General features: G+C 47.3%; 1 protein-coding gene across 3 annotated transcripts in view; it reads left to right on the plus strand.

The window, feature by feature from the left end:
* The window catches only part of ABCA2 (ATP binding cassette subfamily A member 2), a 217,137-nt gene that overhangs the window by 89,328 nt on the left and 103,860 nt on the right, over nt 1–23,949 (plus strand). For 2 of the 3 annotated variants that reach the window (XM_068248769.1, XM_068248770.1), the window contains exons 2-4: nt 2,459–2,552; nt 15,778–15,889; nt 19,345–19,508. In XM_068248769.1, the coding sequence (XP_068104870.1) occupies nt 2,459–2,552; nt 15,778–15,889; nt 19,345–19,508 (370 nt within the window). Of the gene's footprint in view, nt 1–2,458; nt 2,553–11,026; nt 11,124–15,777; nt 15,890–19,344; nt 19,509–23,949 lie in introns of those variants that run through there. The other variant, XM_068248771.1, reaches the window with a different exon arrangement.

Below are 23,949 nucleotides of genomic sequence, written 5' to 3' on the forward strand. Positions count from 1 at the left end.
TATTTTTTTGCTTTAGAGAATGTGTAACCACAATCAAATGAGATAACACTCACAGGCGTTCCTCTGACCTACTCAAGACACAGCTGTGGAATAAGCAGTGAGCGAAGGGTGGCCATACATTAGGTGACTTGACAGCTGATCGACCATCTGATTTGATGATTATATTCGAATCAGATGAAAATTGCTGCCGCCAACCGCATGCCTGATTGGTGATGCAACCAATGTCAGGCCAAAATTGTTTGCATATATCGATCGAACATGCTGCAAGATGTCTGGTCGACTGGATCGGCCGGGTACGTGGTGGTAATGGCGAATGACAAACGCAACGGTACCCCCAGCACTGTCCCCCATAGTGTAAAATGTAACCTCCCGGTGCCAGTACATGAATACTCTACCTGTCGGTGTTCGCCGCTGGCTCCGCCTCCGCACTCTTTCTCACATACATGTACACCACTTGGTTGCCGGCGTAACATGGGGGCGTGTCTGACGTCAGACATCCCCCCCCATTACGCAAGCAACCAGATGGGGCCGATGTGTTTGAGGAAGAGGATGGAGCCAACAGCGAACACCAACAGGTGAAGTATTTATGTACAGGGCACCGGGGGAAGGGGGGTTGGGGTGCACATTTTACATTAGGGGGGTCAGTGCCAAAGGCGACGAGGCAGCATCTCTAGGCCGACTCCTGCAATATTTAAAGCTGAATTTGATCGGGAATCGGCCTGCAGTTTGATGGTGAAGAGATTGTTCTCCGATCAGAGAGATTTGTCGTTTGGTTGAATTTGCCCATCATCGTTAGATGTATAGCTATCTTTACAGATAAAGAACATGTATGTTGCACTTTTCTCCTGGCGGCCTCAAAGTCCCAGAGCTGCAGCCACTAGGCCAGGCATAGGCAAACTTGGCCCTCCAGCTGTTATTGAACTACAAGTCCCACAATGCATTGCAGGAGTCTGACAGCCACAGTCATGACTCATAAAGGCAAATGCATTGTGGGACTTGTAGTTCCGTAACAGCTGGATGGCCAAGTTTGCCCATGCCTGCACTAGGGTGTGCTCTATAGACAGTAAGCCGTGTTAGGGAGTCTTGCCCAAGGTCTCCTACTGAATAGGTGCTGGCTTACTGAGCAGGCAGAGCTGAGCTTCAAACACAGGTCACCTGCGTCAGAAGCAGAGCCCTTAACCATTACACTGTCCAGCCACTGAACTCATGGACAGCAGGTTTTGGACAACAATTTTGAGATAAAAAAAAAACAAAAAAAGACATGTAAAAATAGGCTACTGGATATCATCCTGGGCTTATAATAACCTGCGCTGTTCCTTTACTGTCAGTGCATTTACACTTTAAGCCCTTGAAACTTGAGCTCAGCCACTTGTCTATCTGAGAACTACATGCAAATATTTTTAGAGCAACAGACATTCCGAAAGACCGGCATGGTTACAAATATAATAGCTAAGCTTGTTGGAAAATAAAACATTTTTACAACAGTGTTTATTGAGTATTGATAAAGGCACTCCTCATGGAGCCACATCTAAGTGCGTCTGTGCTCAGACGTGACATGTTCTTTTGACCCCAGGTAACACCACCGCGTGCCAAGTGATGACATGCATGGTCTTACAAACTCTGTCATAAGCATTTTGATTGCACTCATGGCCAGCATCCAAAGTCACTGGTCTGGAATGAGCTTGCTGCAGGTGTGGGAAAACAACTAAAGCCAGCATGACAGCCAGGCAACTGGCATTGTTCATAAGGGAATGCATTTTTACTTTTATGGTAAAAAAGCAATTATGCAAGTAAAAACAAAGTAATTTCCAGAGCAATTACAGGGAATTATTATTATTATTATTGATTTATAAAGCGCCAACATATTCCGTGGCGCTGTACAAAGTAAGAAACAAACATGGGGTACATAATAATACAGACAATGGTGTACACCAATATACAAGATACATAATTAGTGAGAAAATACAAAGAGTGATACAAAATACAAGTTACAGAAGTGGTAATGACAGTGATAAAATTAACATGATGAATAAAATGTATAATGGTTACCAAGACACAAAAGGGGGAGAGAGACTTGCCCTTGCGAGCTTACAATCTAAAGGGAATGGGGATTGTGGCCCCTGCATTCCCTGAATGAAATCGCCAAACAGGGACATAACTAGAGGGGAGCATCCTCTGCAGTCGCGGGGGGGCCCAGAGCTGTGATGGGCTTTAACTACTACATTACTCCCTCTGATAAAGGGGTCTATCCTTCAGATCAGGTGTTTTTGTAGCTACACTTGTTATGAGTGTTAAGATACTGATGGCCACGCCTCATTTTATGACCTTTGTGAGACGGACCCTAAGGCCATTAAGGGCACCAAGGGAGCATTGGGGGCCATCAAAGTACACTTTCATTGTTTTATACTGTATCTCCGGTTCTGTGATTGGGGCTGATGTCGGCCATTTTGTCTTGCAGTGGGTGCTGGCGTTTGAGATCTTCATCCCCCTGGTTCTCTTCTTCATCTTGCTGGGACTGCGACAGAAGAAGCCGACCATCCCCGTGAAGGAAGGTAAGCTCCATGTTATCCTCACTGCCGAAACAGTTAAGTGTCTGTCACCTGCTGTGACTGGTCGTATCTTTACGACAGGAAGTGCAGGGCGAAGTTCAGTGACAGGACAATGTAATACCGCTGTTTATCTGACAGCAGCTCATAAATCACGGAACGGCTGCAGCAGGTGATGGCCTTCTTCTCGTTTCCTCATCCACCGACTATGAGGTTCTCAGTAAACCGTAAATGGCCTATTTGTAAATGTATGGGCGAATATGCTGGTCTGGTCTCACCCAGCTCCACCATACATGTAACATTTAGCAAGCCTGTTGTGGTTTGTGGAGAGGTTGATGAATATCTAATGAAATTTGTGCCTTAAAGGACAACTATCAAAGTTAGCTAAAATTCTGAATGTCACATATATTTCCAGTAATTACTAGCAAATTGCAATACAAAGGCTTTTTTTTAATTTTTTAATTTTTTATGTGAAGAAAATATGACATTTACAGAGAACAGTTTTCACTGTGGGCATTACTATGGAGGACTGTGTCCAGCACATCCAGCATACAGAAACTGTCCTCACTGTCTGTAATTCTGTGACTGGGATCTCTTCAGAATGATAGAACGCAGAAATATAGTATCAGAATAGTGTGTAAATGACTCAACAGCTGCTCCTGTGTCTCTGCCTCGTCATCACGCAGTCTAGAGTAAACCGAGATTGCAGCCAGGAAGAGCTGATCCTGATTGGGGGGGGGGGGGGGGGGAAGAACCAAGAACAGGAATAAAGTGCCTGTATTCAGATCCTTTCTCTGTAGCTGAAATATCTCCTTTTTTATCCGCACACGTCTACAGCACACCTTACATGAGAACGTGAAAGGTTCACCTTAAAGGGAAGGTCCGAGCATACGAAAAATAAAAAATCCACTTACTTTGGGCTTCCTCCAGCCCCTGGAAGCCGTCATGTGCCCTCGCTGCAGTTGCCGTGGCACCCGGTCCCCTCCGGGGCAGATGCCAGGTCGTCATCTTACTGCGTTCCAGCGTGTGGCTCACGGAGGTGCTCTGATGTCATCTGGGCTGTACTGCGCAGTCCGGATGACGTCAGCGCAACTCTAAAAGCCGCTCGCACCGTTGCAGCTGGAGGGGACCCCGGGCCACCAGCAGGGAGCGGAGCTGTGGCGAGGGCACAGGATGGCTGGCAGGGACTGGTGGAAGCCCCAGGTAAGTAGATTTTTTTATTTTTAGTGTTCTCGGATGTGTCCTTTAAAGCAGAACTTCAGGTACAAAATATTCGTTGCTGTATAAATGTGGATATTATCTACCGTATATTAAAGAAAAACTCAAATCTAATCTACAAGTTTGCTACAAGTTTGTACATCCACCTGCAAGGTGTGGTTCTGGGACTGCTAGTAGGCAGTGATCCTATCAGCTGGGCTCTTTAGGCAGGGTGGTTAATGAGCCTCAAGCTTCATCTGAGACACGCCTCTCTGCTTCGGAACAATGTGGTGATATCACCCCATGGCACCTCCCCCACACCTGCTAGAAAGGAACTCTCTTTCAGATGCCCAGCTGCTGACTTTTTCTTGTGTTTTTGAAGCAATAGACAGATTTCTCTCTGATCAAATCCGATTGGAGAGAGATCTGTTGGCAGCCATAAACTGTACAGGCCTATTCCCAATCACCAGCCTCGTGACATTGCTTCCTCCCCCCTCCCCCCAGTTCCCCTGCATTAATACTTTACCTGTCCGGCGTCTGCCGCGTAAGCTCCCCACGTGGTTGCTGGCGTACTCCATGAAGGGCGGGTGTGACGTCACACGCACCCAGCATGCACTGTGCTGGCAACCACGTGGGGAGCAAATCCGGAAGAGGAGTGCCGACACAGCGGTGGACACCAGACAGGTAGCGTATTAATGCAGGGGCACGGGGGGGAATATTTCTACATTTTGGGGGGCATGGCCGGGGGTTTCCATCGCGTTTGTCCTTCGTGATTATTGCACGCCGTTACAGCTGCACACCGGATCGAGCATGTTGGCCCAAGATTTCTATCATTTCCGATTGATACATGGGACCAATTACGACCAGAAATTGACCCCATCGTCGAACAGGCTTTTGGCGGCACTGATTTTCATCCGATTGGTTAATAATTATGTAATCAGATGGTCAATCGGCCGCTAAACCTCCAGATGTATGACCACCTTAACAGTATTAGAGACACATGATCAGTGGGTCGGCCAGGCAGCTTTCATTGTTTAAAAATAAATGAATATGGCAGCCTCCATATCATGCTCATCTCCGGTTCCTTTAAAACTGACCCTAAACAGAAAGAAAAATGCCATTCTGAACTTACCTGGGGTCGCGCATGACTCCTGGCCAAGAACGGAGAGAGAGCCCAGAGGACGCCATTGACTACGGGAGGGGGGGGGCTGGAGAAAACCCCAGCTAAGTTCAGTATGGCATTTTGCTTCCTGTTCAGGGTTCCTTTTAATGACAGTAAGTACAAAAAGACTTGCACAGCACTCATTTAGAAATGACCTAACCCACAGTGGTGATATTGCTGAGTCGTAGCTGACAACTGTTGCAAACACTAAAGGGTTATCTTTGCTTCTGCAGCTCCCCTGCCGCAAGATTGTTTTCACTAGAGGTGCACAGCAAGGTCAAACACGCAGTGTTGTCAACGTCACAGAGAGACTCAGCAGTAAAAGAGACGAGTTTTTCCCAATAGCAGTGACAGTTGTGCAAACTAAACGTGTGAGACAATATTCAAGATGGGAGTTTACCATTTAAAAAACAAAACAAAATCAGCATTTCTTGGCCGGGGATGGGAATTGGTCTATTCCTCATCACAGCAGATCCCTAACTCTCCATCTATTATTGTACATGAGGTATTGATCAGGAAATATTGCATGTTACACCATCTCCATTCATCTTCCCCATCCTGGTCTTCAGTGTGTTGTTAATCATCTGACAGCAGCTATTTTGTGTACGGTGGTTACAGCAGGAATATATTATGTATTGAAACATAAAGACAGAATTTATATCCGTTTAAAGGCTGTGAATATGAACAGCTGAGGCTGCAAGGTTAGAGCCATATCTCATCGGGTACCGGTGATGTGTGCAAAGCTACGGTTAGGTTATGTACACTGCGAGCAGCTACTGTTCTCTCCAGTGCAGTCCAGAGCTACCAGGCAGGTCTAAAGCCTCATCTACACGAGGCGATCGCCTCTTCCGCATCCCCGCGTGTACCTGCCGCGTCCCCGCTCGCCCACGCGTGCGTCGGATTCGATCCCCCGCCGGCGCCGCTTATCTTCCACTCGATTCCTTGCCATTGTCCGCTCGTGGGGAACGAGCAGGGAATCGGCGGCTCACAGATCGGACCTGTCGGAACTTATCAATCGAGCCGCATCAGCGTCTCGATTGATAAGACACATCGCCCCGTGTTGGTCTATTTGGCTGCAATAGCATCTGAATTACACCAGAAACAAGCATGCAGCTAATCTTGTCAGATCTGACAATAATGTCAAACGCCTGATCTGCTGCATATTTGTTCAGGGTCTATGGCTAAAAGTGTTAGAGACAGGGGATCAGCAGAATAGCCAGGTAACTGGTATTGCTTAAAAGGAAATAAACAGGGCAGCTTCCAAATACCTCTCTCTTCAGGTATCCTTTAAAGGGGAACTGAAGTAAGAGGTATACGGAGGCTGCCATATTTATTTCCTTTTAATCAATACCAGTTGCCTGGCAGCCCTGCTGGTCTATTTCTCTGCAGTAGTATCTGAATAACACCAGAAACAAGCGTGTAGCTAGTCTTGTCAGATCTGACTTTAAAGTCTGAAACACCTGATCTGATGCATGCTTGTTCAGGGGCTATGGCTAATAGTATAAAGGTGGCCATACACTGGTCGATTTGCCATCAGATTCGACCAACAGATAGATCCCTCTCTAATCTAATCAGAGAGGGATCGTATGGCCACCTTTACTGCAAACAGATTGCGAATCGATTTCAGCCTGAAACCGATCACAATCTGTGGAGCTGCCACTGTAGCCACACCCCCAAACCCCCCCCCCCCGATACATTACCTGTTCCGGCCGGCGCGAGTCCCCTGGTCCCTGCTCTCTTCTTCTCTGCTTCGGGCTCCAGACCGTTCCTGCAGCTACTGAACTTCCTGTCCAGGGGAAGTTTAAACAGTAGAGGGCGCTCTACTGTTTTAACCTTCCTGCCAGGAAGTTCTGTGCAGCTGCAGCCGGTCCGGAACCCAGCGCGGAAAGAAGACAGCGGGGACCAGGGGACTCGCGCCGGCCGGAACAGGTAATGTATACCCGCTGTATTGCGACGGTCGTCGGGCATTGGAACGCGATATCGACGCACTCCCGACCCGCCGGCGATCGAGAAAAATCTTCCGCACAGATGGATTGACGGAAATCGATCGTTCTGTCAGCGGTGTGCGCTGTGATTTCACAGCCGATTCGATCACTGTGATCGAATCGGCCGTGTATTGGCGGGAAAATCGTTAGGTGTATGGGCCCCTTTAGAGGCAGAGGATCAGCAGGGCTGCCAGGCAACTGGTATTGATTAAAAGGAAATAAATATGGCAGCCTCCGTATACCTCTCTCTTCAGTTCCCCTTTAACCTTGTTGGTGGTACGGAACCCCGCAAGTTTCATTTGCATTTACCAAACCCTTTGTAGTTGAGACGTGACACAGCTCAATGCAACGCATTAAGTGTAAATAGGGTCTAAAGGGTATCTGAAGTGACCTGATGAAAAAAACACAATCCCAATCCTTTTACTTACTGAAGGGTTAGGAGTCAAGGGATCTGAATGATGTCATCTGTGCAGACGGACTGCTGTATTTCTCACTGATGACTGAGCGGAGTATACTGTGTGTGGCTGAAAAAAAAAGCACTTCTGACTGCAAGGAACATATAAAATGTTTAGAGGCACTGTAGCGACATATAGTAGAACTAGTAGATCCAAGCCCATTTAAAAACGGGATCTAGGTCTTTTTTCTACCGCCGCCAGTGCGCATGCGCATGCCTGCACCCACCGCGCACACCCGCCGCACGCGCCCACCTCGCTCCCTGGTCCCGTCCAGCTGTCCGTGTCTGTTACTGCGCACATGTGCAGTAGCAAATAACAGTGACAAACGCTGGACGCAGCGACACGGGCGTTTTATAGTATAGGATGCAGTCGAATTATTCAGGATACAGATTTTTATTGAAATTTTCCAGGTTTCAGCATCAAAAATACTATAAACAGTATATATTGGTATGTAGCCTGGCCGTCCCAGTGATGCTTAGCTTAGGCTGTTTAGCTATGCTGAATGTTTCTATTTTTACTGGCTTTAGAACCAGGGCTGTGGAGTTGGAGTCGGAGTCGAGGAGTCTGAGTCGGGGCAATTTTGGGCAGTCGGAGTCGGAGTTGGAGTCGTTGATTTCATGAACTGAGGAGTTGGATTTGGGAGTCGGAGTCACATGATTTTTGTACAAAATCCACAGCCCTGTTAAGTATTAGACTAAGGAGTCGGAGTCTGAGCAATTTTGAGAACCCGGAGTCGGAGTTGGAGTCGGAGTCGTGGTTTCAGAAACGGAGGAGTCGGAGTTGGAGTCGGAAGATTTTTGTACCAACTCCACAGCCCTGTTTAGAACTCTTAGAAACAAAAACATTCCACAGCGCTGCACCCGACAAGACTTAAGATATCGCCACCTGTGAACATAAATCAGGGAGAGGAAATATCTTACAATGGGCAAACACTCACTAAATAATATATAAATTAATATAAAGTAAAAAAAAAAAGGAATATTAATTCTGTTATTTTCACTACAGTTCATAAGTTATAAGGCATAATTGTATTTTACATTTGTTTTGATCCACGGTTCACCTTTATCTGCCATTGAGTATATTTGTATTTGTGTATGTTTATTATAATTTTTTTCCTTTTTTTTTTTTCCACGTTTTTTGTTTTATTTCTCATCCCTCCTCATCACTGCCTGACTCCACATCGCATGCTGCAGTCTGTAAGTTGCCCGGCGGTATTCCATTTGAGCTGTGTGTAGCAGGATGTTCCGGGATCCGCCATCTATGGGTGTTTGTGTTCCGGGCCTCTCCCGTCTGTGTTAGTCTGTCTCTGGGCTGCAAACACTAAATAAACCCCTCGCTGTTTGCACAGACATGTGACAATCTGCAAGTCACCTGTGCTTGTCATACGCTGCTTTCTGGCAACGTACAACCTATTCAATGACTATGCCAGAAACCTCAATGTTAATTGCGCTTAATGTGTAACTACAGTCACTGAAATGGAACAGCTACAGATCTCACTGTGGTCACAATGGAATATAATATACCTGTATATGCTCGGCTATAAGTCTAGAAATGTACGTCTGACTCACTAAATGAAAGTATAGGGGTCGACTTATACACGAGTCACAGGGAACACTGAGCACACTGATTAATGTGTGTGCTCTTAGTGATATTCCCAATTGCAGCAATTTACCCAGTGGTGAGTGACACTTTTTTGATGAAGGAAATGCCCAAAAAAAACACAGGTCTGAAAGTCCGGTCCACAACAATTAACAAGGAAAGAGGCAGGGGGGGGGGGGGAACTGGGCATCAGATAATTGCAGCACTTGGGGGCCTGGAGGAGTTATTGCCTGTTCTTAAAGGACTTCTGTCGCGAAAATCTTAAAATGTAAAATACATGTAAACCTATACAAATAAAAAGTACATTTCTTCCCGGGTAAAATGAGCCATAAATTACTTTTCTCCTATGTTGCTGTCACTTACAGTAAGTAGTAGAAATCTGACATTACCGACAGATTTAGGACTAGCCCATCTTCTCATGGGGGGTTCTCAGGGTTTTCTTTATTTTTAAAAGCACTAAGTGAATGGCCGTTGCTCCATCCAACTGCCAAAGAAATGTACAGTGAACAGGGAGACTGGTCAGCAACTCAGCATCATTGTATAAATCTTTTTCAGGGAGTGTCTTTATAAAGAATAAAGGCTATGCTGAGAATCCCCTATGGAGAGATGGACTAGCCCAAAACCTGTCCGTAATTTCAGATTTCTACTACCTACTGTAAGTGACAGCAACATAGGAGAAAAGTAATGTATGGCTCATTTTACTCAGGTCAACAATAAAAGTGTCAAAAAAATAAACCTATAAAGGATTAAGTCACATTGTAAGGGCCCGTTCACACTGCACGCGTTTCCAGCCGCGTTTTGGAAACGCGTGCAGGTGGCCGATACGCACGACATCGGACAGTGCATAGAGTGCAATGTCTGATGTTCACACTGCATGCGTTCCGGACCTGTGCGGTCCGGGAACGCATGCTGCACGCAGATTTTGCTAAAACGCGTGGCTGTCCCATTCACTTTTCAGTGATGGGATCAGCCACGCAACGCACACAAACGCGGATGGCCATGCGTTCGTACGCGTTGCGGTCCGCACGCGTTCCGCACGCATGGCCATCCGCAATTGTGATCTGAACGGGCCCTAAAGTTGTACTGGAAATACAAGCCCCGCCCCACATGGGGATCCACAAATTGGGTGTTGGGTTAGGCATGAGTGTGGGGGGGGGGGGGGGGTAGTGGAGTATAGGTGCATTGTAGTGCGTATTGCGATATTTCTAACTTAAATTACCAATATTTTACTATTAGCGGCACCGCTCAAAAGCCAAAAGATTAGGCCATGCCACAATAGGTTTTCCACAGGCTCCTGAATTGCACGGTCTGCGGTCGATCAAATCCTTCTACTTCAACGATGCAAATTCAATTCAACCGTAGTTTCAGCTGAGAAATCTGAATGTTCACCATATCGAAGCTTAAATCGAACCAGTGTATGGTATCCTTACGATTGAGAGCAGATCTATATTCTCAATCTAGGCATTGGTCGAAAGTGAAATCTTCTATCAGCCTAATAGCGTATGGGTGTACAGCCAATCGATATTTACAAGCATGTCCGATCACTCAGAACTAGTCATCCGTAGTTTTCGGCCTACAGCAGAAATCGCACCCGAGTATCGGGCTGGTGTGCGGCAGGCTTGAGTTACTTGCCATGTCATCGTTGGCACTGAGACAGAAAGTGAGATGATTGCAAAATTACCCATCCTGCAACGTGACTTGCTTCAGTAGGAGCAGGATAATCCGCGCCTGAACTTACCACAACCCTGCCGTTTACAGTCACCTGGGTGAAGGCAAACTTCAGTTGGTTAAAAGCCAGGGGATTCAGTCAGGGAGGGGTCGAGAGTTTACGTGTGTACATCCTAGAGAGGATTAGGTGGGAGGAAGTTAAACAGGAACTTTAACCAAGCATTGAACTTAATTCCAATCATTAGCTGATGCCCCCTTTCCCATGAGAAATCTTTACATTTTCTCGAATAGATAATCAGGGGGGTCCTGTGCAGGCGCAGCAGAGATTTTCTCGTACTGCACCTGCGCAGGACGCTCCCGGCAGTGAGAGCACGTACGAGGATACACACGGCCAGGCACAGTGGATGTCGGACTTGTAAGTCGGCGAAAATGAGCCGTGGCATAGGACCAGAGGATCGTTTGGAAATGGCATGGGCACAGGACAGCTGCAGGGGGCTGGCAGAAGTCCCAGGTAAGTGAAACACTGAGAATCCCCCCTATAAGGTGATGGATTAGTCCAACACCTGTGAAATCTATCAGATTTTTACAGCGTACTGTAAGTGACAGCAACATAGGAGAAAAGTAATTTTTAGTGCATTTTACTCTGGTAGAAATGTACTTCATATAAATGTGTATTTTAAACTTTTTTTTTTTTTTTGCAATATTGGTCCTTTAAAGTGGACCCAAATTAAAAATACAAGATTTCAGAAATAACATCTATGGTATTTTCTAAATTATAATAATAAATAGCAGCCTTTTTTTCAGCTGCATGATGACAAATATAAAATATTTTACATTTATTGGAGAAACCCCTCCCTTCCTTTCAAATTGCCAGGACAGAATCCGGCAAATTGGTGGAGCAGATAGTGTCCAGCAAAGGAGGAATTGCTAATGGCTGCCACCTGTATACCCCTAGTTATGAAAAGAGAAGGGTGAAAAGAATGCACTGAAATGCTCATAGGCTTGAAGGAGTGTTTATTTATCTTTGTATGTGTCAGAGTGCTGCAACTGAATATTTTGAACTAAAAAAAAGTTTGGTTTGGGTTTGCTTTAAGTATGCAAACTCAAACAGCAGTAAAAACCAAATCAAACTAAATCCACTGCGCTCTAATCCAGAACACTTCCCACAGAGTTGCCCCAGAGCGCTGCTCCTGTCTTACTTGGGAGGCAGTAAGTCACTGTAGAAAACAGAAAGGAAAGGGCAGAAAGGAGCGCTCTCTGGTGCTTTCTATGAGCAAATAAAATCACACGTACAATGTAGGATAAAAAATATTGCACTTATCACACTGAAGAATTGAATCACCGCGTCCTCTGGATGTTTAATCCGTCCTGCACGCCTCCTCACTGTGGCCAGTAGCGGGGGATCCAATTGGAATATAGCGACAGCGGATCAGGGAACGCGGAGCGATGATGGCAGCTGCCTTGCGCCTATTGCGTCATGACGCGTTTCGGCGTTCCACGCCTTCGTTTCGGCGTTCCACGCCTTCGTCAGAGCAGTAAAAACCAGATAGAGGTCCTAACCCTTCCCCTTGTGACCATAGCAAGTGTTGTTTTCCATTTTGATTGGTGGTATTTACCTTAATTGTGGTATTCCTTAAAGCAGCCATGTTCCCATAATGTTAGGTTGCATCAGCAAGTGCAACAATAGCTAAAACAATAATACAAATACGTGTATCTGTGGCTGTATGGTGCTCAGACACCATTCAGGTTAAAATGATTGTGTTTTCATTGACGAGGCACAGAGACTGACTAACATGGAGGTGCTTATCTTTCCTTTTGTCTAATTAGCCTAGAACAGATTCTCTAGACTGGTGCAAAAATCAAATCGTATTAGCTTGCTCCGCTGGGGCGATGACATACAGTGTGTCAGAGGCGGGTTTTACAATACTCTGCTTCTGAATCCACAGTGGCCCCTCCCCTGCGGAGCTTAGGATATGTAGTAGTATCACTCTCCTCCTGTTACAAGTATTCTCTGTGATTATTTCAACCAGGATTGGGCTGCTAAGTCTGAGATCTTGTTTGTGTAAATCCTTCTTTCAATTAACCTGATTTTCTTTAACCTTTCTGCTGCTGGAGTCTTGAGTGTTGGGGTTTGGACCAAGCCTATGAGTTTCCTGTGTGTTCCTTATCCCCTTGGGGGTGGGGTGACTGACTAATTATGAGATGTTAAAGCAATAGCTATATTTTTATTTCTACTTATTAATACTCTCTAATTCCTTTTCTAAACCACTGACAGTGCTTTCTTTAATGTATGTGTTTTGTATTGGTTTCCTGTGGAAATGGCTACATCTTAAAAGGTGACTCCACTTTTTAATTCAAAATGCATTTCTGTTATGCAGAGGAGTGAGGTTATGGCCTTTGTAAATGGTGTCTGGTGCTTTCCCCTCCTGCCTCCCCCATATGGCTTCCCTGGTGATCTTGGGCTTCAACCCCAATAGAGCTTCCCTGGTGGTCTAGAGTGGGCCAAACATAATGCAAAGTGGAAAACCAACTGTAGGCCAAATTTGGCTCTGCATGCCAGAGTTTGACTCCTATAATCTAGTGCAGATTCTTGACATTTTATTGGCAGCCGTGTTGTCTGTGCACAGCAGGGTCGGGCAGAGGCGAGAGAGGCTCCAGCCTCAGGGCGCAGTGTAGGAGGGGCGCACACAACTCACTCAGCTATCATTCCCCTACTATGTTTGAAGCAGAGAGAAATAAGAAAAGGGGATACATGGCAGTGACTGGAAGCCACATAACTAGAGATTAAGGTGTTGGGGGCCCTGGGGCACCTCTTAGTCTAATAGCAATCAGTGTGTGATGGCTGGGGTGGGAGGGACAGAGGGGCGCAATTGGTGTCTCAGCCTTGGATGCTGGAGGACCTTGTCCCGGCTCTGGTGCACAGTACAGAGTGCATAGAATAATTAAAGGACAACTGTAACGAGAGGTATATGGAGGCTACCATATTTAATTCCTTTTAAGCAATACCAGTTGCCTGGCTGTCCTGCTGATCCTCTGCCTTTAATACTTTTAGGCATAGACCCTGAACAAGCATGCAGCAGATCAGGCGTTTCTGACGTTATGGTCAGATCTGACAAGATTAGCTGCATGCTTGTTTCTGGTGTGATTCAAACATTACTGCAGCCAAATAGACCAGCAGGGCTGCCAGGCAACTGGTATTTAACCTTTTGGGGACCGCCTAAATTAAATCCTACGATGCACTTGTGGCTGTCTAACTCTGATGCGGCGTGGGATTTAAGCCGCCTGCTGCTTTCGCTCCCCACGTGATCATGCGCATCTGAGAGGGGAGATTAAGCTGTCATATGACAGCTGACATCTCCCCTCAGTGATCAGAAGCCATCGCGATTGGCTCCTGATCACGTGATCACTACGATCCCCAGACGATCATTGTGATTACTATTAGAGCAGCGACGGTAGAAAGGGAAGAAGAGGATCCACTCACCTTCCTGACGTTCCCCCGGCGATCAGCGCTCCCCTCCGCTCTGCCCGGCATCTCTGCTCACTCTGACTCTAGTGTCGGGTCCCGGCTTAATAAAGTCATCAAGCCGCGACATGGAACTTAAAGAGTCAGTGCAAGCTGGGATGCCGGCCAGAGCGGAAGGGGCTAATCGCAGGACCCAGGAAGGTGAATAAAGACTTCTGGCTATGCGGGGGTCGGGGGATACCAGGCTATACTGGGGATACTAATGCCTTGCTAACTATACCGGGGATCTGGCTGCCTGACCCCCCAAATGCGCCCTCCCCCCGCAGGTAAAATGCCCTAGTCCTTAAGGGGGGTTAAGCAGCCGGTCCCCAGAGGGTTAAAAGGAAAATAAATATGGCAAACTCCATAGCATACATGCAAAAATGGCGCCAGGAAATATGGGTGCAGGGTGAAGCCAAAAAACTGCTCACCCTTCTCCTGCAAAAGTCCCAGCAGAGTGTATTACTATCCCCCGCCCAAGCCACCATGCAAAGACGTAGTTCCGCAGCCGAGTTACGCTGTCTTTTGACGGCACCCAAATTACTGTCTGAGCCCCGCCAATTGTTCTTTCGGAACGATTTTCTGCCAACAAAGTGTAGGAGAAGATTAAAATCATGCAGCTAGTGTTCTGTTTCAGCCTGTTGATCTGCCACCAGATTGACCATCAGATAGATCCTTCCCTGGATGAATCTGCTCAGAGAGGGATCTGTCACCTACCACACTGCAGACAAATTTCCAATAGATTTCAGATGTATTGGAAATCCACCTAGCGCTGCTACCTCCAACACCTGCCACACCCCACCACCACCACCACCGTGTAATGTGTTGTGCACCCGGTCCCATGGAGAGTGTTGCGGGCTTACCTGTCACACTGGCGTGACTCCTGGCCTCCCCCCGTGTCCTCCGTCTTTTTGTACTGCCAGCGGGGGTGCTTGTACCAGGACAGCAATGGAGGCGCCGGGCAGCAAATGAGAAAGAGGCCGGACACAGGAAGAGGCAAGAAGGCGTGCCAGGGGACAGGTAAGCCTGCAGCACTCACCACAGGCCCGGAGGGGACGCATACACTTGGGGGGAGACTGTCTGGGGTCTGGTGGTTGCCCGATCGAGCCCTTGCGACCAAGATTTTCCTGCATACCCGATCGATCTCTTTGACTGATTTCATCCAGAAATTGATCCAAACAATCGATCATGTGGCCATGTTGCACCATCGATCTCTGCCAGATTCGATCATCATGATCAAATCGCCCATATATCGATGCCAAAAATACAAAAGTAATGTATGGGCAACCTAAGACTGTACAGTGTGACATAGTGATACGCAACACACCCCAAATGCCTTCCTTACTGCAGAAGTAATTTTCTGCACAGTTCAAGAACTTTTGTTCCTCCTTTCATGTACACCTACAACTAATCAAATGATTGCAGCATGCTGATACTCCCATTTAGCATTCTCAACAAGATAGCCTGGATATCCTATGTATATATTGCTGGATATCTCACTGCCCTGCTCCAATCTATAACATACGTCAGATTCGTCCAGTGGAGTAACATTTTAAGGACAATTATTCACTTTGGCTCTGAAAATTTCCACAGCTAATCAGTCCTTTGTGATCATGTGACACACGGCGCCCTCACTTGTGGTGTTCTTTCTCCTGCCTCGTAGCGTTCTACACTGCGGCCCCCCTCACCTCTGCCGGGATACTGCCTGTTATGCAATCGCTGTGTCCTGATGGCCAAAGGGACGAGTATGGCTTCCTCCAGTACACAAACTCCACGTAAGTATCTGCTATCCCTTACTGGATGACTCCATGGAATGTTACCCCCAGATTGGGCAATTGAATTGCATTTACATTTGTGATTTATAGGGGGTTTTTTTAGGCCGGTTTTAAACTTTGCCTGTGTGTTCGTGGTGCGATGCCCCGCCCCCTCGCATTGCACCGCAACACACAATATGTCAATCAAATGACCCTGCGGAAGAGTGCGCCAAGAGGCCTCTGCCAGTCATAGTGATATCCCTAGGGAGCAGTGGCATAGCTAGAAATTATGGGGCCCCATAGCAACATTTTCATGGGGCCCTCATAACTAGGCATAACTTGAGCAATGCCACCTGCCCCTACCCTATGGATATGAGTTGACTGGCCAGTTTACGTTCCCATGCAATGCACATTGAGTATAGTTATTGGGCTAAGCAGGGGCGGGCCGAGGCATAGTGTAGGAGAGGGCGCAGAATTCATTCAGCTGTCATTCCTAATTGTGTTTGAAGCAGAAAGAAATAAGAAAAGGGGATACATGGCAGTGACTGCAAGCCAGATAACTAGATATTAAGGTGTTGGGGAGGTTGTGGGCCCTGTGGCGCCTCTTAGTCTAATAGCAATCAGTGTGTGACGGCTGGGGTGGCAGGGATGGAGGGGCGCACTTTGGTGTCTCAGCCTTGGGTGCTGGAGGACCTTGTCCCGGCTCTGGGGCTAAGAGACAAAGTCAGAGGGTGGAGAAACAAAGAAAAGTTAATAGTGAACACATCAAGCACAGCTTGGGGCTCCCTCTGCTCCAGGGCCCCATAGCAGTTGCTATGGCTATTGCTATGCCCCTGCTAGGGAGGTGTGGCTAAGGCGGGGATTTCAGCAGTTATGACATGACTTGTGGCGGCCCTTTCCTGATATTTATCCCTAACCATCCCCAGATCCCTAACCTCCCCCAAACATTTATGCTTCTGACGCCTAACCCTATAACCCTACCCCCATCATTAACCCTTCCTGATATCTAACTCTACCCCCCCCCCCCCCCCCCCCTCCTCCTCTTTTCAACAATAATCATACCTCCCAACTTTTCGAGATGAGAAAGAGGAGCACCTTAAGAGTCGCCCCTGCCATCAGGGCCGCCTTCAGGGCATCATAGCAGGGACTGCTGTATGGGGCCTGAGTGAATCTGGGGCCCAGTGAACAGTGCCACACATGGGCTGAATGTGATGAGACGTGCCTTTAGGCTCATTCAGGAGTTACTGTAGTTAGTGATTAAAGTAAACGGGAAACGAATGGGAGAAAAGGATTTTTATTTACCTGGGGCTCCTCCCAGCCTCGTGTAGACCATCAGCTCCCTCAATACCCTTCTGGTCCAATCCATTGTGCTCCTGTGAAGTCCTCACCATCCAGCTGGATTGCAGGGCACTGCGCATGAACTGTTCCAGGCTGCACGCCTCTTCCATCATGTTCCCATAGATGGGAGCATTCCCTGCAAGCGCAGTTATGCACTGAGCATGTGCAGAATGCTCCCAGCCATGGGAGAGCGGGAAAAGTGGACACATGGATATTAGTGTGTTTGGGTCTTCAAAGATTGTGATTTGCCATGTGGTAGCAGAGGGGAGTGAGGGGGGCCCAGTATGGGGTCCAAAAATTTCTGATGGCGGCCCTGCCTACCACGCCCCTAGTCATGCATACCACAAAGAATCCATTAGCAATATATGTTGTTTTTTAATTTACAACACTGGTCTTTTCTATTATCTAATAGGTTTCCTTAATATTAACATTTGGAAATAAGAAATGCATCACTGTAAAGGATGTGAGTAAAGTTAAACACATTTTTAAGGAGAAGAATAAAAATCTTCACATAGATCTTTACATCAGTCCTGAAAGAGGGACACATGAGGAGGAAAGAGGGACAGGGGGACAAGTTTCCCAAAAAGGGACAGTAGGGGGCTATGCAATAACCTTTCCTGATGAGTGACCCCCGACATTAACACTTCCTGATGCCTAACCCTAACCTCCTCTCAACATAAGTGCTTCCTGACACCTAACACTACCCCCCATCATTAACCCTTCATGATGGCTAAACTTTCCCTCCCCCAATATTAATGCTTCCTTACACCCAGCGCTGGATTTACCATAAGCCACTGTAGGCACGTGCCTACAGGCGCCTGATGTTGGAAAGGTGGCTTATTCCCCTCCCCTTGTGCTTCCCTCCTCTTTCCCTATGCAGAGTCCCGAGCAGAGCATAAATTAGAGGTTGCCCAGCTCTCTGCATTTCATTGACGAGATTTCTCTTCAGTTGGGGGCACCACTAGTTACTTAAAGGGGAACTGAAGAGAGAGGTATATGGAGGCTGTCATGTTTATTTCCTTTTAGACAATACCAGTTGCCTGGCAGCCCTGCTGATCCTCTGCCTCTAATACTATTAGCCATAGCCCCTGAACAAGCATGCAGCAGATCAGGTGTTTCAGTGGTTCAGACTTATAAGTCTGATCTGACAAGACTAGCTGCATGCTTGTTTCTGGTTTTAATCAGATACTACTGCAGAGAAATAGACCAGCAGGGCTGCCAGGCAACTGGTATTGATTAAAAGGAAATAAACATGACAGCCTCCATATACCTCTCTCTTCAGTTCCCCTTTAATACTGAGCATACCTCTAGCTATCTAATGCTAAGGGGGCACCTCTAGCTAACTATGACGGGCAAGGGATGGAAGGGAGAAATGGCAGCTGCGACAACCAGCACACTTGTGCACTACGGCAGGTGAAGTCTAGGGTGCCAGAACATCTGTGCCTATAGTCTCCTGAGATGTAAATCCAGGTCTGACTGTAGGCATGTGCGTACAGGCGCCTGATGATGGAAAGGCAGCTCACTTCCCTCCTCGAGTGCCTCCCTCCCCACACGGTCCCAAGCAGAGCGTAAATGAGAGGTTACTCCCCCTGCTCTCAGCATTCCACTGATGAGATCCCCCTTCAGTCGGGGGCTAAGGGGCACCTGTAGCTACCTACCCTGGGCAGGGGAAGTAAGGTAGAAGTGAAAGCTGGGCCAGCCAGCACACTTGTGGTGCGGTTTGGCGGGTGTTTGTAGGTTAATGGAGGGCGGAGTCTCGGGTGCCAGAACATCTATGCCTCTAGGCTCCTGCAATGTAAATCCAGGTCTGCTTACACCTAACTCTCCCCTCCTCACAACATTACCATCCCACCCACTTCACAATTAGTTTGTTGGAAAAGTAGCTAAGCTCCCATGCAACCAGGAATCTAATGTTTCTAGAAAATTGACTCCCCACAGACTCGCTTTAAATGATCAGACCACTCTAAACCTGGACAGGGCCTGCAGAGGGTGTTTGCTGAGGCATTGACCTTTCATGCTAGACAGCAGCCATCATCCTTCTGACAGGGCCAGATCAGACAAGGATCGTGAGATATCTCTGGATATGTGTAGCTGTGTGTAATGGGATCTGAGCATGTCCTTCTCTTTGATACCTGCAGAGTCACCCAGCTGCTGGAGAGACTCACCGAGGTGGCGGAGAACAGCAACCTGTTTGATACGAACCGCCCCGGCCTGGAGGAGGAGTTGGAGTCATTGAAGCATCACTTGGAATCTCTGAGCAGTGACCACAGCTCGCTGGAGAACCATTTTCACCGGCAGACAGGTACCCCCTCCGCGCAGGACCACAGAAAAATACAGATGCGTGACATTAAGAACTTCTGTTCCAGTGCAGTGTTTCTGAACATTATTATATCATATATCTGTTAATGGTGACACTGAGTGCGCTACAAATCCACATAGTGACAGAGCTAAAAATCGGGATACTTGGGGGCCCCCAACAAGCTCTGGAGCCAGAGTCAGCCCTATCATGGAGCCACATGACTCATACTCTAGGGGACGGTATGGACGACTGGCCTAATCTTAAAGAGAAACCGTGACCAAGAATTGAACTTCATCCCAATCAGTAGCTGATACCCCCTTTTACATGAGAAATCTATTCCTTTTCACAAACGGATCATCAGGGGGCTCTGTATGGCTGATATTGTGGCGAAACCCCTCCCACAGGAAACTGTGAGGACCATGGTCCTGACAGTTTCCTGTCTGTGAACCTCGTTGCATTGTGGTAAATAACGGTTTACAGCTGTTTCCAACTGCCAAAAAAGCAAGCAGCAGCTACTTCCACTGACATCACCTGCCAGCAGTAAAAATGTCACCCTGTGATAAATGTCAGAATGTAAATCAGGGAGAGGAAAGCTTTTACAATGGGCAAACACTGACTAAATAATTTATACATAATTATTGTGAAAATGAAGCACTTTTTTTTTATTACATTATTTTCACTGGAGTTCCTCTTTAGTAGCAGAGCAAGCAGCAAGGCACAAATACCTACTTCAGTGCCGAGTCCCCTCCTTTTCTAGCAAGCAAGTAAGAAGAGCAGGAAAGCTGGCACTGCTGCAAGTGTTCAATTTATTGTAGCAAACATAAAGTGCAGGCGTGCAACATCTTGCAAAATGGCATAAAAAGTCATCAACATACCCTTGTGAGAGGAGGCGTGGGTGGTGGTGGGTGCTGGGCAAAGGTGTGGAAGGTTTTATATAGGGGAAACTACGAGATCAATTAATGAACGATTCAGAGAACATTATAACTCCCTAAAATCAGGAAAAGGCTCCCCCAGAGTGATCCAACATATGCGAGAGAGCCATAGTAATGATCCCACAAAGCTGACATTTGCAGGAATTATCCATGTCCCACCATTATCAAGAGGTGGAGACAGGGAGAAACGATTGAAAAGAGAGGAAGCAATGTTGATTCTGCAATCGGAAGCTATGGGACCTTTGGGCCTTAATGATCACACAGATTTATCATGCTTCCTTGACCCTTGAGGCCGTATCTTCCCTCCCCATATTCGGACTCCTCCAATGTGTCCTATTTGATGTCTGTCTATTGTCTTATATGCTATGTATGATCATTTTTGCTGTTAATTTGTGGAGAGTGGCAATATGACCGGTGCCTGGTCCTCCTTCTCCCTCCCTCTATCCATGGCTTGTTCGCCCCCATGGTGAAAACTCACCATGGGAAGTGGGCAATTTTACTTCCCCAATACCTCCCATTTTCCTGCCCTCTTGATTTTGCACAATTTGAAGACTTGTGGCTTCCTTGTGCCCTTGATAGCAGTAATTTGCGTTTTTGTGGGGCACGATCCAAACGTACTGACACCTTGGGTAATGCACTTTGTCTCACTGTTTCAGGATCTCCTGATCATCCACCTTTACTTCGTCTAACATGTTTTTTTTGCAATTCTTTCTGGTTCCTTTCCCCTCTTCTTCCCCCCCCCCCCCCCCCCCTTTATCTGTTTTTATTTTCTTTCTTTCTTTCACCCTGGTGCAGGTATGACTGAGTCGGGCCCTACCTCAATTTGGCCGCTAGGGGGAGTTTTCCCCTTCCCAATGCGACCATTTTGATGCATGCGCCATAAGCATAATAATGCAGTACGCATGCATCCAATTGACATGCGTACATCACTGGCGCCATGCGGAATTACGTACGCGTGCAGCGTACGTGTGACGCCTAGGCGTCAATACGTACGCACACGTGACGCGGAAATATGGGCGGCGCTGCCACCGGAAGTAAATGTTACATGACGGCTCTGGAGGATATTTAACCAGAGCCTTTTGCCCATAACTTTGCAGCCTCCGTAGAAGTGCTATCCCAGCGCGAAACGGCCGAGTGACCTTTGCCCAGCACCCACCACCACCCACGCCTCCTCTCACAAGGGTTCGTTGATGACTTTTTATGCCATTTTGCAAGATGTTGCACGCCTGCACTTTATGTTTGCCACTGGCGAACTCAGGGGGCTATTCCGGGTGTCTGGAACCTCCCCCCTGCACTGAGCTGTGTATTCAGCCAGGGAAGCCTGCATAATATAAACAGCCTCATTCTCCCTCCCTTCTTACTTCTGGTGCCTCCCTCCAGCTAATAGAATGAGAGAGGCAGCCGAGCTTCCCTCACAACCCTCACAAGAAGATGCAGCCTGCAGTGAGAGAATGTTGATTATGGAGTCCTGGACTCTCCACAGCACAGAAGTGTCAGACATGATGAAATTAGAGTGCAGGCAAGCTGGTAAATATGCACAGCATGATGCAGAGCTTGCCTGGACTCAGGGTCTGTGGGCAAACATCTGTCTGGTCTCTCCCCATTGTTATAATGACTGCATGTGTGGATAAGGTGTGGATAACAAGCTGAAAAGTTTTTGACAGTCCCTAGACTCCAGGAGGGCTTCTTTCTGACTTGTGTGAGAGACTGACAGGGACAGGAGTCCGATTACAGGCAAGTAGCCTGTCTGATGTGGGACTGCAATACAGATAAGTTCTCTGCTCCATCTCAGGCTATTCTCAATTTCTCCACTCCTCTCTCTGGGCTAGCAGGGCCGGGCCGAGGCATAGGCTGGAGAGGCTCCAGCCTCAGGGCGCAGTGTGGGAGGGGGCGCACAATTCATTCATCTTTCATTCCTAATTGTGTTTGAAGCATAAAGAAATAAGAAAAGGGGATACATAGCAGTGACTGCAAGCCAGATAACTAGAGATTAAGGTGTTGTGGGCCCTGTGGCGCCTCTTAGTCTAATAGCAATCAGTGTGTGACGGCTGGGGTGGGAGGGATGGGGGGCGCACTTTGGTGTCTCAGCCTTGGGTGCTGGAGGACCTAGTCCCGGCTCTGAGTGCAACGCCAAAATGACAATAGCAATCGCTAGCAATTTGTGAGTGTGATTTTGTGAAGTGATTTTCAGAGCGATTTTTGAATGAATTGCTCAAAAACATGCTACATGCAGTATACCTGCGATTTTGAAAAAATCACAACGCTGCTGTGGGAACACCCACATAGGGTAACATTAGCCAAGCGCTTTTCAAATCACTGTTGATTTGAAAAACGCTCAGAAGCACTCTTGGTGTGCACCAGCCTCCTTCATTCACCTGTGTTTCCCTCTTCCCCTAGAGCTGGCTGTGTGTTCTTGTCTTACAGGAAAGCTAAATAAAAGTGCAATCCTGGTGAGGCAAAATATTATTATTTAGTATTTATGTAGCGCCGACATCTTCCGCAGATGCATATATCCCTGCATCATATGGGTATCGCTTGCGCTATGTGACACTATGTGGCATAGTCCACTGAATTGTCCAAACTCTATCTGCCGTTTCTCTCTCGGGGAGTTGTTCCAGCGCTGTCCCCCGTTCACATTTGCTGCTACCAGAAGCCCTCAGAAACACTAGTGTCCTTGAGTACTTCCAAAGATAGGCAGCTCCGTAATACGCCAGCGCACTTTTGTGCATGGGCAGTATGGAGCCACCTGTATTCGGAAGCACTCGGGACATACGTGCTTCTGGACCTTTCAGGAACCCCCCCCTTAAAAATCCTGCGTTTGCCCCTGTTTGCTACAATAAATTGAATACTTGCAGCAGTGCCAGCTTTCCTGCTCTTCTTACTTGCTTGCTGTTTGACGTTCCTAGCTTGAGCACGCTGAAGAGGTTCTAGAGAAGAGGTGTATACGTTTCCTCCAGTGCACACTGCATGTCCTCTTAACTGAGTAGTCTTTGTTGCAATCGCTGTAGTGCCAACCGCCTGCTTCCCGTTGTTTTGGTCCCCTCCTTTTCTTCACTGCAGCCTATCACTGTGCAGCAGCGTCTCTCCTTAGGCTCCCAATGCAGGTCATGTAATATCAGGAGCCTACCGAGAGATGCTGCTGTACATGGGGTGATAAGCCACTGTGGCCGCTCGGCTATGTAGATGGCGGAGAGAGAGAAAAGAGGCACTTTTTATACAAATGGGGGGCAGATACTGGTCACACTTGATACGACGCGGAAGGGACAGATAGCGGCCCCGCTTTTTACCTAAGGTAAAAGGGACGGATGGTCTTGCTTCAGGTGGGAAAAACTCTAGAACCTGCCCTGTCTGGATTTTTCTTTTTTAACTCAGAACTTACGACAATGTATTGACAATAGGGAGAAATGCCAGAGCATTACAAACCAGGCGCATCTGAATGACTTAACAGCAAGAGGTGTGCAGAGCCTCTTAAAGGGAACCTGAGATGGGGCCACATGAGTAAAATATACATA

The sequence above is a fragment of the Hyperolius riggenbachi genome, chromosome 8, assembly GCF_040937935.1.
Source record: "Hyperolius riggenbachi isolate aHypRig1 chromosome 8, aHypRig1.pri, whole genome shotgun sequence".
In the NCBI taxonomy this organism is placed as follows: domain Eukaryota; kingdom Metazoa; phylum Chordata; class Amphibia; order Anura; family Hyperoliidae; genus Hyperolius; species Hyperolius riggenbachi.